The 15680-nt window shown below is 32.2% G+C and overlaps 1 protein-coding gene across 3 annotated transcripts in view; it reads left to right on the plus strand.

Moving 5' to 3' along the window:
* Window positions 1–11465, plus strand: part of LOC139502517 (transient receptor potential cation channel subfamily M member-like 2) — a 42484-nt gene extending 31019 nt beyond the window's left edge. For 2 of the 3 annotated variants that reach the window (XM_071292002.1, XM_071292004.1), the window contains exons 20-25: window positions 493–738; window positions 1681–1885; window positions 3506–3632; window positions 5241–5431; window positions 8228–8357; window positions 9603–11465. In XM_071292002.1, the coding sequence (XP_071148103.1) occupies window positions 493–738; window positions 1681–1885; window positions 3506–3632; window positions 5241–5431; window positions 8228–8357; window positions 9603–9819 (1116 nt within the window). In that variant the 3' untranslated portion in view covers window positions 9820–11465. The remainder of the gene's footprint in view (window positions 1–492; window positions 739–1680; window positions 1886–3505; window positions 3633–5240; window positions 5432–8227; window positions 8358–9602) is intronic. The other variant, XR_011658868.1, reaches the window with a different exon arrangement.
* Window positions 11466–15680: the final 4215 nt, after the last annotated feature.

The raw sequence follows: 15680 nt of genomic DNA on the forward strand, positions 1-15680 counted from the left end.
GTAAACGTCAATGAAAATCCAACCAACGACACAAACAGCCACAAGGAGGCAAGATATAGTGTCCAACAATATACATGTGTTAAGTTTTGATAGAATATGTAGCACAAACCATCAGTGCCTTCATATCGTATGACTAAAATACCCGTATCAAATATACTTTCCGTGTGTATACCATATTAATCCACTGATGTACAGTAGGATATAAACATTTATATTCTTCCAACAATCGGATACATTTGGATCTATTTCTAATTTTGCAAAGTGATATAAAAAAGAAGATTTAGTATGATTGCCAATGAGACAACTGTCCACAAGAGACCAAAATGAGAGATAAATTAACAACTATAGGTCACCAAATAGTGATGCCTTCTTTATCAGGCAATGTCAATAACCATAAATCTTGTACATACATTTATATATTTTAACACGCAAGTGACATCGCACAACTAATTGAGTTCTTTGATATCTATATAATAGATACTAATTTTTCAGGCTTTAGTTTTGTCAAAGGCGCCGTTCAGGTATGTGACTTGGTTCAATTTTTGGACAGTATACGAAGTAATCATGTTTTGTCTGTTTATTGCATCTGTTCTCCTTCGACTAACCTTGTCAGAGGTTGATTTTAATTATGCACGTGCGATGTACGCATTAACGCTTGGATTGTACATTGTGAACATCATGCAATTTTTTCTTGTTTCGAAGACAATTGGTCCAAAGGTCATCATGTTGGGGAAATTGGTGAGTATTTTTTTAAAATTCTTTATATTCCTGTCATTTTATGTATGACCACCTGACTCTTCTTACATTTATATGTATCTTGATAAATCAATGTTTTATCCCCTGCTGCAACCCGGAGAAGAAACATAGACATATCATACCACCTGGTTTTTTAAGCGTACTTATGTCAACATTTCCAGTTGGACTTTTATGAATTTAATATCAAATATAACAAAGAAGATGTGGTATGATTGCCAATGAAACCTTGTTATACAATATACTCCAGTTGATGTCAACTGTTGAAAAGTATTTGAAAATTAAGATTCAGAACTACTAAGCATCGCTGACAAGCTAGTGTAATTGCTGATGCATGCAAGTTCAATTAACAACAGAATGTCATAAAACGCACCGAAGAAACTTCTATTAGAATTATTTTTCATTAATACACACGTACATTGATTCAGTTTTAAACAGTACAGGAACTAAACTTTAGAAGCAGAAGTTTTTGTTTTATCAAAACATAATACTTAATGGATTTGGTGCTTCTGAGGCACTATACTGGGTTGACCTTTGTCAGTGTACTCAAACTAGACAATAAAAATATATAAGCGAAGTATCTTCATCTTAGTTTATAAATACGTGATGTGTGCCGTAATAATTATCGTTTTTGTAAAAAATCAGAAATTTCGGATTCAGATTTTACATTCTATCATATTTTTTACCGTGCCTTTTTTCTTAACATACTGTATTTCTTTCTGCTGAATGCCTCACATTAACCTTCGGTTGTAGATAAACTCATCGTGTATTCAAGGCTTAATGTTTTGTCAAAACAAAAAACTATAGTAAACCGCTTTGAAAACCCAAACAAACAAATAAACTCACAATTTTGTTTTAAATTACTTTAAGACTGAATACACAGATAGTAAATTTTAGATATATTGAGTTATTTTTTGTCTCTTACAGATCTATGACATCATTTTCTTTGTGTTGCTATTTGCCGTGTTTGTATTTAGCTTTGGTGTCTTTTACCATGCAAACATGTACCCTAACAACTTATACCATAACAACGGTACATTGACCAAGAGAAATGCATATGGACTTTTCAAAAATATCATATACATGCCATACTGGCAGTTATATGGGGAACTGAATTTAGACACCTACAGAGGTAATGCTTTGAATTGTTTTTATCAACATTAAAGTCATATCACATAAAACAGATATTTTGACAAGTTTCCGTTTGAATTGATCCAAGAAATGTAGGTCGTCGAATTTGCTTTCTAGGCTTTTGACTCACAGCTTTTTTCACTTATGTACATGCACTTATCCAAATAATAATCACCTTGAGAGAACTATCCAATAAATATAGACGCAACTTTTAACTAAACTTATATAATAAGCAAATCTATAATTATTCATTTTTGATAGGCATAGGTGATCGAGTAGTAGGAAGTTTTTTCCGGGTACAATAGCTTCTCCTCGTCATGATATAGTTGATAGCGGAAAGCGACATTTACACCAACAATCAATCAATAATAATCATTTTCCCCTCGAACAAAACAACGTAAATCGATAATTTATTTTAATGATTGATTGATTGTTTGTTGCTTCACGTCTAATCGGAAATATATCATGGCATTTTTTTCTGATTTGTTTTCTTCAAAATGTATTAAATAATAAGAAGAAACATAGTTATAGAGTTGTAGCAGTTTATCTCTAAGCCATTTGCATTTTTTTTGGTATTAGCGTATTCAACATACTGTGTGTGACAGTTGTATAAATTTATCGTTAACACATGAAATATTTAAAAAATAAATAAATGAAGAATTAAAAGTATTCGTAGTAAGATTTTTGTGATAAAGGGTTTAATAGAACATTTCCTATAAACGAAAATAAAAGCATCTAGAAGGATTCATATGTCTACATGTCAGAAATATTGAAGCTCAACATTACTCAATATCTTAATTAGTCTTATGTCCTCCCTGTGAATATTAATCATGGATATTTGAGGCACAGGACACAAGACTAGTTTCTTGATGGACAACTGTAAAACAAAGATCTACGCACAACCCGGTGATTTCCGTTTTCCTATCTATCGTCGACTTTATTGTGTTAAAAATATAAAAAAAAACTTTCTTTCAAAGTTTATGGCCTTAACAGTCATAATTGAAATGATAAAATTGAGATTGTTCTTACTAAATCAATAGAGATATATTTTCTGCGAAAAAAAAGGTTAAGAAAAGTAAAGATTTAAAATTTCTTTGGCCGTCTTCATGAAGTGGAAGATTGTCATGAAATCTCAGTGCTTGCACTCACTAGCAACATTATACTGCCATGGTCGGAGATACCCTGCTACCATTGATTAACATTTATCAAGTTAAAGTAAACATAAGTGATATGCATAGTGCTTAAGCAGATGCAGATTGTCAGTTATTGCATACACGAATACGCAATGCATACATTGGTGAACCAAGTACCATGAAAGATATGAAAATTAATAGAGTAACTTATAAGCCGGGGCAAATGACATGCATTTTGAAATGCATGCTAATGTTCTCCAGTTCACACTTGCAATAAGGAGAAAATTGCATGAAAGGCTTAAGATTAATTTTTTCCTTCACTTTTGAGAAATCAATCGAATGACAAAAAATCCTAATTTAAACAAAACGTATTAAGGGTAGATTTAACAGTCACCAATAAGTCATTATTTTCAATTATTGATGTGTTTTGCAAATATCAAATGTCAAATTGTATGTGTTTACAATTCAATTAATGTTCTGATTAAAAGGGGGTACAGAAGAGGAAAGAGATACAGGAACTGGCCCAGAAATCAGTGAGATAAATATATTGTTGCTAGCTCTTTACATGGTATTGACGCAAACTATTCTCATCAATTTTCTTATAGCAATGTTTTCGTAAGTATTTGATTAAAAAAAAAAACAAGATACATATTAAAAGACACATCTTTCAAAAACAATGTCTACACAATTCAAAACACAAATTGATCAGATATTTTTTTATTGCAAATGAGACAAGAGAGAGGCGGAGGATACACACTTAACGTAATAGAAAAACTGACAATTTTGTGTCCGATCAACTTTCCAGTGACGAAACATTTATGTGACCTACCGAATTAGACTATTTACCCGTCACATAAGCAACACGACGGATGCCACATGTAGAGCAGGGTCTGCTTACCCTCCCGGAGCACATGGGATCACCCCTAGTTTTTGGTGGGGTTCGTGTTGCTTATTCTTTAGTTTTCTATGTTGTGTCATTTGTACTATTGTTTGTCTGTTTGTCTTTTTTATTTTTTATTTTTAACCATGGCGTTGTCAGTTTATTTTCGATTTATGAGTTTGATTGTACCTTTGGTATCTTTCGTCCCTCTTTAGACGCAATGAAATATTGTCAATTCTACAAGCGCTATAACTCCTTATATCCAATTTCCAGTTAAAGTAAGATTGGCTTAAGTTTGTATCGGACAGGCTTATATATCTATATTGCATGTCATTGTAACGTGACTATGTAATCGACTTAACCCCGCCACATTATGTATGTATGTGCCTGTCCAAAGTCAGGAACCTGTCATTCAGTGGTTGTTGTTTGTTTATGTTTTGAATATTTGTTTTTCGTTCATTTTTTATATAAATAAGGCCGTTGTTTTACATTGTCATTTCGGGGATTTTTATTGCTGACTATTCGGTATGGGCTTTGCTCATTGTTGAAGGTCGTACGATGACCCTACAGTTGTTAATTTCTTTGTCATTATGGTCTCTTGTGGAGAGTTGTCTCATTGGCAATCATACCATATCTTTTTTTTTACATTTGCCATAGTGACCATATGATTTTGTTTAATTATAACAGATTGGTCAAGTTCTTTACTCTACATTTGAACGCGCCTATTGTAACATTTGGGAGTATTCATATATGTATGATTTATTTTAACAACGCAAGTGGGTTTATAATGCAATATAATTACATTTGATGTATGTTTCATTATAATACGTTATTCTGATTGGCTAACTGCACATCACGTGTTATTCCTTAAGCAGTTGTATCACACAATAAAACTTATCATTCATGATGACACGAGGTTCCACAAAAAAGTGCACAGGTGTATTAAATAATTTTTTTTATTAAATTCGTGTTTTTCATGATCATAGCTAAACAAATGTAATTATAAGTATTGAATGCTTCTTTTTGTAACTTCATAGGGTTGTAAAAGCGTTGACCGTGCATACATTTTTAGAATGAAGCGCTTCCGCGCTTCATACAAAATGTACTTCGGTCAACGCTTTTACACCCCAATAAAGTTACAAAAAGAAGCATTCAATTCTTAAATAAATGGTTCAAATTTATATGACATGAAAATAATTGTTTATCAGACTAAACATTATATATATTCGGAAATTTCTTGTGATCACTGGCCTAAAGTACTCTCAATTCAATAGCCAGCATTTTAACAATTTCACAAAAGAACAATATACTTTTCTAAACCTGTCTTGTTTTTTTTATGACAGGCACACATTTAATAAGTTTCAGGAGAACAATGAACTCGTTTGGAAATTTCACAGATTTTCGCTTGTCCAAGAGTATTACGACAGATGTGTGTTGGTGCCACCACTTATAATTATAAACCACATAAAGAGGGCCTTCTTTTATATCTTGTACAAATGTTGTGACAGTAAAACAAATCAAGTAAATGTTTTCAGTAAGTATATATCTATTAGCTAAACACATCAATCATACACTGTTGATTCATTCATTTTCGTGGGTAAAATGTTTGTGGAATGCAAAAAACTTGCCTTTTCGTGGTTTACCAAAGTCTGCAGTAAACCTGTTGAAAATTTAAATTCGTGGTTCATCTGTAACCATGAAAACCCCAAAACAAAAATTGAAATTCATGGTTTCAGAGATTACTTGAGAAGCTTAAAACTTTACACTGTCTCACAAGGAAGACCCAATGTTCGTGTGGCTATATGGTAAGCACGAATTTAAATGTTCGAGGAAATGCAGATTTTAACAAAAACAAGAAAACAATATCGCATAAATACAATTTGTCTTCAATCCACGAAAATAACTGAATTTATAGTACGATGATTTTTCGTATCATTATTATAAAAAGTTTTTGTCAGCGAAGAAATCGAAAACGAAATATCATCCTCTTCCATATGATATACTGTATACATGATTGATGAAAATAGTTGAACAAAAATGGCTTACAAGGAATTCATAAATCACCAAATGGTCAAGTTGAAGTTGCTCCTTTGAAATTGTACGGACGCCATTACAAGTTGATTGACAATTATAGAAAATCTGTTTCGCAGATGATGACGGATAAGTTGTTATTGTCATAATCATAACGTCGCCCTCTATATTCCTCAAATACTTATCAACGGATTTGCTTTTACACAAGCAACACAATTGGCGTCACAGGTGGAGCAGGAAAATCTTTCCCTTCCTTGTTACCTGATATCTACCAATGTTCTTGTGTAGGGTTATTGTTTCCCAGTAATTAGTTTTTTTAAAATGTGATTTGTTTTTTGATAGTTTTGCTGAGTTAATATATCCCTTATTTTTCACTCGTCCCTCTTATAGAAACTTTCAAATATATCTGCAAGCATGCAAATACCAAAAAAAATGACGTATGACCTATGTAACTTTAAAATGTATAATGTATAATATAAAAAAAAACATACGGCCTTCAACAATAATGTATTTATATTGCAGAAAATATCAGAATGCAATCCGTGAAAAAAAGTTGTTCGTGTATCTTCTTTATGTAAAAATAGTACAGATGCATGCACGTGATGTAAAACAGAGAGATTATTTCCTTCTATACAGATAAGAATCACAGCAGTGTACGTTATATCAGTACCTGTTTTGTCAGTAATAGAATTATGGTGGCGGTACCCAAAGTACACATATTTAATAGTTTTTTCACCTACGTGTTTTTATGATAAAGTCGAAAATTGCCATTCTGTGTTTATTTTTATAGCCGTATCCTTCTTTATTATATAGGTATACCAATTTGATTTTTAATTCCTATTAAAAGTGATCGAAAAATGGGTTTGAATTGACCTCCAAAATATCCATGATTCCGTAATCATGGTAATGAGGAGTACAGAAAATGCATCTATGCTTAAATTCCCATCATTAAAAATGAAACAACTTTAATAATTTGTTTTATTATTTTCAAATGTTTAGAACAATTTGACATTAGAACATCGCCACTATTGTTTTTTAAATGGATGCTTGTAACATATTTTTTTTTGTTCATTTTAAAAGATGACTTTTTGAGAACGTCGCATGGCGGCGTTTTCGTACATTTTTCTTTCCAATTGAAAGCTTGGTCTGTAAAACGTGTGTAATAATAATAACATGTATTATGTCAAATAATAAAAATGAAAATTGTTAAGTCTCAAAGAAAACTTTTAAGAATTTCTCAGCTGTTTATATTTAAAATGTGCATTTAAGGTACCGTATCGTTAGGTATAAATGTGGTATTGTAATAGTCAGTTCTGAATATATTCACATATTTTTGAGACTAATTTGATACTTGAAGCTTGATGTTTTGTATAGATACATATGTATTGTTGAATCGAGCCCGTTAATATCTTGTTGACTACGGACGTATTGTGTTGTTTGGCTGGTGATTCTTCGTCGTAAACTCCAAATCTAATTTTATTCCTGATTCGAGTACAATAGAAACGCTACGTTATTATGAAGAGTCAATAGCGATATTCAATTAAATCGTATTTACAATGTGGCATTCAGCGTAAATGTTGACTTTACACTGTAATAACTATGGTAAATATACATTTACAGATAGAAACACTCATGTTACTTGAGACAAAATCCTAATCAATTGCATATGAAATATATATACTAGTATTTACATTCCAGCTTGTTGTTATTTATTTTTTGTAAAAAGTTATCAAAGGTACCAGGAGTATTATATAGTACGCCAGACGCGCCTTTCGTCTACATAAGACTCATCAGTGACGCTCATATCAAATAGTTATAAAGCCAAACAAATACAAAGTTGAAAAACATTGAGGATAAAAAATTCCAAAAAGTTGTACCAAATACGGCTAAGGTTATCTATTACTGGGATAAGAACATCCTTAGTTTTTGGAAAACAATTTGTTTTGGATATATTTATTCATCGGTCAAAATGTAACCCAATCTGATCTGACAGGATATGGGAGCACTAATGTCATAAGTAACATATACTTTTTTTGAAATGTACCTTGATTATACATATAGTAGATCTGAACATTTGGGGTATCAAATAATGTCTTCTGTCGGATCTGAACGCATTTTTTCTGCCATCAAATATATAGCTCCTTTTACAGTTTGTCAAATACAAGGACTAGTCATATTCTTGTTTTTATGAGCATAACTCAATTATTATTATTATTCAAATACAAACACATTTGAATGACAAACATGATTATGTGTTAAAAAGTATGTAAGACTGTTTTAAATCAATTGTTTATTTTAGGAATCGAGATTAAAGGCAAAGAAAAGAAAAGACTGGATTTATTGGAAAAAGATGCAGTTAAAAGCTACTTGAATTCGTCAATTCGGTTACGTAGATCTCGCGCTAAGACTATATCAAGTGATGATGGAAGGTATGGGATGTTTTTATTGTATCATGTGTTCAAACTGTTTATATCATTTTACTCAGATGCTATTATTTGCTTATCACGGCTTTGTGATGTTTACAATGCAGGACATAAAAACTTTGATCATCGATGTCATCATAAACGAACCGACATTGATAAATTTGACATATTTTTTTCGGGCAAGGTAACACACTTGTTATATCGTGTTACAAATACAATCCGATAAATTGATTATCTAACTGTCCTTAACTGTAAATTCAAACACAATATGAAGCTTTTCTTTTTAACTCGATTGCTGACCTCAGTCGACAAAAAGCTTTATATTGTGACTCATATTGATATATTGATTTTGTTTGCTTAATGTCCAGTGGTCAATATTTTATGTATGCTCAGGACGATATATATTTAAGGAATAAAAAATTTGGTGTACACTGAATAACGCGCGTAGCGGGTTATTTAACAGTGTGCACCACATTTGTTATGTTATTTCGAATAGACAGAAAAAATATTACAGTCATTTCTTATAATTTAATTCTAAATTCCATTTTAAACTGGGCTCATAACAAAATAACGTCAGCCAATCAGAAGACGCGTTACATCCAAAATTCAATTTTATATATGTATTGGGGAAACAGGAATTGTTGTACAACAGGTTTAATCAGCAACCAGCACGTGATCCCACAGAAATAAAAGACGTACCACCAAAGAAAAAGCCATAAAGAACAACATATGTCAAGATAGTTTGACTTTGTAAATGCATACAATTTAAGTAGTTTCATCAAGCTCAGAAGATCAAAAGCTTCCTCTAAACATGTACTGGTTAAATATAACTCACCTAGATACATTAGTGGTTCAGAACATTGATACTTGCATTACAATACGGATGGTTTGTTTTACATTTGCTATTATTAAACTTATAAAATCAATAATAATGAAAAACTGCATCTTCCGCATGCACAGTTCTGGTTGCTCTTTTGTTGTTTGCTATACACATGATACATTTAGTCATGTTTTTGTTACTGGTATTAGGTTATGGTTTGTTTGATAACCCTGTTTTGTCAAATCAGTTCTTAATTAGTTCGAAACGAAAACATTTCTTTCTTAAAAACAAAAACCTTTTTACTAAGCTTTACTGGTAAACCAAAATCGGATCAAACAAATCATAAACAATTTATTATCTAATCCAGAATCTAATAAAAAGTGTCGCTGCAACAAATGTGCCCATGGATTATCATTGTTCTTATTTTACAGCTTGGAAGACCGTTATAAACACGATGCAGAACTAAGCTTACAAGAACAAGTTGAGGTAGTAACAGCTGATGTTGGACAGATCCAAAATCACCTCAAAGAGATCACACAGAATATTAAAGACATAAAAGCATATAAACAGAAAATATTGCTAGTTGAACTTCCGCGGGGTGTACAAAGCGGAACACATGTTCCAGATGAGGTGACCATGTTTGAATAGAACGCATGAACAATTAAACTTTCAATGCTTACTGGAAAACAATTTATGTAAAGTGATGTCAGTGTATATTCACTTGTTTGTGTTCACAAATCTTTTGATTGAGTTAAGCCATTTTAATTTATTTTTTATAGTGTGTCTTGGTATAGTGTGATGTTACATCTTTGTTTCAGGTATGGGTAATAACTTCGTTTCTTATTAGATAAAGGCAACAGTAGTTTACCGCTGCTCGAAATTCATAAATCGATTGAGATAAAAACAAATCCAGTTTACAAACTTAAACTGAAGGAAATGTCAAATATAAGAGCAGAACTACGACACAACAGAAACACACCATTATAATGTTACACACACAGAAACAAGCTATATTATAACAATGTTTATTCCCGCTGCATCTGTATTTTCTCAGGAACCTGATGTTCAGTGGTTTTCGTTTCTTGGTGTGGTTAATAAGCGTTCATCGCTCATATTTTTTATATATAAAATAGACAATTAGTTTTCCCGTTTGAATGTTTTAGACTAGATATTTCTGGGACCCTTTATAGCCTATTTTCCGGTATCATACAAGGCTCTGTATTGCCCTATAATGGTTTACTATTATGAATTGTGACTTAGATGGAGAGTTGTCACAATGCCACTTATATCACATCTTCTAATATCTATTCACATTAGCAGATAAGGCGTAAAAATCTTGCATTTTACTACAGCCTCTAATCAACTTACAGTACAAATAATTGTGAAAAGAAACAGTACTTTAAATACATGAAATAAGTGACATTGAGGCATAATTCTATCTTTGGATTGCGTTTCAGTTTTGTTTAACTCGTTTGATTAATTTTACATGCAGATTTTTGTAGATTTATGTTCCTCACCTCAACACAATTTTGTTTTGTTTCCTTGCAATTGGCCGTTTCAGAAACTAAAGGACTGTGGGTTATTCAATTGTTTGTACCCCAAAATAAAAATAACGTCACGTCATTGGTTGAATTTCCATTGTTACGGACGTGTTTAATCAATCACGATGCTTTGGTATACGCTTTTGAAAATATTACCCAGAATGCATTAGATTCTGAAAAGGCGAATTTGCATTGACATTGTTGATTGTATGATGATTATTTATACTTGTGACTGATTAGAATATAAAAATATTTTTACAACATGATTTTACAAATTTCATGATTTGTATTTGTTGTATACTATTTTGACAAATTTAATGACACTAGTGATTCAATTAAACAATTTGATTGAAACGTTTAGTAAATAGATAAGATTTTGTACATCCGTAAGCATGTTATGATAAACATAGATCCAGCTCCTGGTTGTATTTATAGGGGAAGTAGTTATTCATTTTTTCTTGCATTAGATAAGCATTTGTGTTCCCTACTAGGGTGATCGAAGTGAAGTTTGGAATGTTCGATGTACGTGTATATTGTTGTTGACTACAGTGTGTATATTTACAAAAAGTATTTGAAACACATTTTTGTATAAGTGTTTTGTGTAGCATCACTTATCCCGTCATAGATTTGTTTTCTTTATGCAATAAAGCTCCGATAATATCAGAAGCTCTGTCAGTCTAGTATCTGTTCAGATAAAAGTGTATCTATAAATGTGATCGAACAAAAATAATAAAACAAGGCAAAATACACGTGTTAATTTGTTTAAGTTAAAGTACATTTAAACTGCGTACGGCCTGGTTTTTCGACACGACTAGACAATATATTACAGATAACAAGATAGATGGGAACAATATGAATATTGTCAGTAGAAATCCATTCTTAATAAAATAAATCATTGTCTTGGATTGATTGTTTTTTATTGGAACTTCCAGTAAATGCAAATACTCACATATCGGTTCTTTGTGTATTTGTTTCTATGTGAATGTATCATGGGGAGAGTTTGGAGCTTGCAAGTATTTAAACCATGCCATATTTGGTATGTGTCAGTCTCAAAGGTATACATTACAGTTTCGATTTCTAGGTGTATATTTTACCTAAATTAGCACACAACCTGTTATGACGTAAAGAATACAAATATGTATAAAAAATGTATATATTCATATGATAAGTTCGGTCAAAATTTTAGAGATTTACTCAACATTTCGTGTTACAAAAGATAAACACCCGCTTGGTGGATTTTTGTAAAAACATTTGGAAAATCTTCTTTACATAAGTATGCTCGTATTACAAATGCATTATGTGTAATATTTCTTAATGATTATTTTTATCCAAGTTTCAGGAGTTTGGAATAAAGTATTGTATGTGAAGTTAGCAGCCAGTTCGTTTTCGATATTCGATATTCAATATCCAACCGGCTGCTGGCAGTCGGTTCGATATTCAAAATTATTTGAAAATCATACGAAAAAATATTTGATAACATTAAAAGGATGATTTTCATAGTTAAGAGGACTGATAAGATATGTAGGAAATCGTTTAATTATCTCTTCAAGCTGTTTTCAATTCGATTGTCCTCGAATATAAACCCTTTTCTAAGTTGCATATTTGTTTTTATGTAATATAGATTTTTTATCAATACAACGACTTGAAAGATGAACTTTTATATATGATATTGTAACGTGTCTGGGGTCCGTTCCCGAGTTGATTCTCGAGATCTGAGACTTGTGTTTATATTCATTTAGTTTATAATTTCTCTCTAACTCTCTCTCTGCTCATTAAAGCTCCCCCAGCTCAATGATTATCCAGCCTTACTGGCTTACTGACTCTATAGGTCAATTAAATAGCAAGATCTACTTGCGCACTAGCTCTGTAGCTCTTAGCTCAACAGACTCACTAGCGCTGTAGCTCCACTGACTCACAATATTATCGCTCTTTCCGCTATATCTTTATCAACGAGGCTCTCGTAGCTCTCTAGCTCTTCTGTCTCTCTCAATGCATCTCACTTAAAGCTTAAGGTAATTCTTCTGCTAAGCTTCAGTTATTGGAAAGACTTGAGCAGTGAATCCAATGTTTGGAACAAGAAGCAGGTATTTATCTTATCACTTATACGTGTGATCTGATCGTAATACCGACCCTGACTGACTGCTGACGGCTGTTTATATACCCCTGAATGATTGGGATATACCACTATTGGACAATACCATTACCCTGTATTGCCTAGTAACGAGGGTTTATCAACCCTGGATGAGTCCACCTTTATTGGACGGGCCATATTGAGCATATCATAGTAACAAGGGAAGTCAAGTAATCAAACGATAATATCTTATATCAAGGAAGATATTATGGTACCCGATGACCATAAAAATACCAATTATATTGTTATTACATCTCACGCTGTAGATTCTTCATACACGTTCACTCATTTTCCAGTTTATAAAATAGTCAGAGATATGCATACATTGTTTCCTGTTTTCAATACTTTGAATTTTTCGGAAAACTAAGGATTTTCTTATCCCAGGCATAGATTACCTAAACCGTATTTGGCAGATCTTTTTGGAATTTTGGATCCTCAATGCTCTTCAGTTTTGTACTTGTTTGACTTTTAGATATTTTGATGTGAGCGTCACTGATGAGTGTTATGTAGACAAAACGCGCGTCTGGCGTACTAAATTATAATCTTGGTACCTTTGATAACTATAGTAACTCCTTGAATTGGAAAGTAAAATATAGTCCGAAATAATGCAAGTTATCAAATGATTTTAAACTCACTGTAACTTTAAAAAAATGTAACTTATTAATACGATTAAGTTTAAGGTAAGTATTAAGACAGATAAAGAAATTGTAACTGTACCTTTTAATTCCAATGTTTTGATGTGTAGGGTTCAAATACGAAAGGGGACAGTAACTACTGACTTCGCCCTTGTTAACGCATAGTCGTCCCAAAGTTATTCGTCACAATATTTCTTAAAACAAAAAGAAAAACCGATAACTCTAGAAACATTTAGAAATATAAATAGACATATTTATTGAAAGCCCCAAAAAGAAATATATAGTGAAAACCTACCTGACACCTCTTAAATTAAAGTGAACTTGTCTTTCAACGTTCATACAATTGGAGGAAATCATAGACACTGTCTATATGAAGGTTGTATTAGAAGGATTTCCCAGAATAATGTCATATTCGATATCTACGATGGGCTTAGATTGTCATTTTTCAACAACAAATTGTCAAAAGTTTAGGACAAAGAACACAAGGCAATTGCGAGAACCCCATGATCTCTCAATCTTTCTAATATTATGCAGAAATTTATTTAATAGGTAGATACAAATGTGACTAAAAGGAATTTGGGTAGACTTCCTGTCTTCTGTATTTACAGAGGGCCAAAAGTGCCAGTCGGATATTCAAAATTCATAGTTAAAATCTACCTGAGACCGCTTATATGAGGGTGAGACTCCACTGGTCTTTAAATGACCATTAAATTCGACTAGATCATAGACGCTGTATGTATAAATATTGTATCAGAAGCATTTCCTAGAATAATGTCATCTTCGATATCTACGGAGGGCTTAGATTATCACTTTTTAGCAGAAAGTTGTCAAAAGTTCAGGATAAAGGGCACAGGGCAATAGTGAGAGCTCTTGATCTCACAATCTTTCTAATATTATGCAGACATTCAGTTTATGCGTAGATACAAACGTTTATAAAAGTAATTTGGATAGACTTCCTAACTGATATATTGACGGATGGTCCAAAGTACCAGTTGTATATTCAAAATTTATAGTGAAAACCTACCTGAGATCGCTTAAGTCGAATGAAGATGACAAAGTGATATGACATCATAAAGAGTTAGAGAAAAACATTACCTTGTGCAATGCCGAGATACGGGAGTCGACAGATTGTCATTCCATGAAAGGGCATATGCATATAATAGTACTAGTAACATTTAGTTAGTGGGTCTTCAATGCAAAGTGGAACTCCCTCACCCTGATGCATCCTTCAGCTGGCCTCTAAATGTGTATACTAGTTCAGTGATAATAGATGTCATACTAAACTCCTGATTATACACAAGAAACTAAAATTAAAAATCATATAGGACTAACAAAGACCAGAGGCTCCTGACTTCGGACAGGCGCAAAATTGCGGCGGGGTTAAAAATGTTTTTTTTGAAATCACAAATCTCCCCATATACATGAGACAATGTAGAAAAAAACCAAACGCACAACAATACGCACAGTAAAACTCAGATGAGGAGAAGTCCAAGTCCGATGTGAGAATATGAAACCAAAGAGAAAAAACAAAATGACAATAATACATAAATGACAACAGACTACTAGCAGTTACTGGCATGTACGCCATTTATAGATTTGACTACAACTATTTGCACGCGTGAGTGTTGTACATGATGTTTGAAAGGTTTAAAAGATCTATATGAACTAGATATATCATAATTTTTCATTTCGTTTATAACTATCGTCCTTTTCAAGAATTTCAAAAACCTCCTGCCCATAACAATACTTTGATGAAAAGGAATATACGATATGATCACATAAACAAACGGTCCGGGATTTGAATTATTCTTTTACACTTTATAAAATCTGAACACACAATTCTTAATAGTAAAGGTGGTATATTATACAAGTATATTATACCTATAAAGTACTTTAAAATGTCATTGAGTTATTGTAATTTTGCCACGTTGTATAATCAGAAATAATTACATCATGTATATGTAATCAATTGATTTTTTCATGTTCTGTAACATATTTGTGAATAATAATGATGATTAGTAATTTTCTTTATTGGCAGAAAAAGTACATTTAGCATACAACTAAAATAAAACTATACTGAAATTATGACAAGCGATAAAGGTATATTGTTAAATGCAAAATTATTTCTGAAAAAAACCCCCGTGATATTCAAATAGTGATTGTGTTGTTTCAAATTGTTGATTTAGGTAACCCTACAGTCAG

The sequence above is a fragment of the Mytilus edulis genome, chromosome 14, assembly GCF_963676685.1.
Source record: "Mytilus edulis chromosome 14, xbMytEdul2.2, whole genome shotgun sequence".
Taxonomy (NCBI): Eukaryota; Metazoa; Mollusca; class Bivalvia; order Mytilida; family Mytilidae; genus Mytilus; species Mytilus edulis.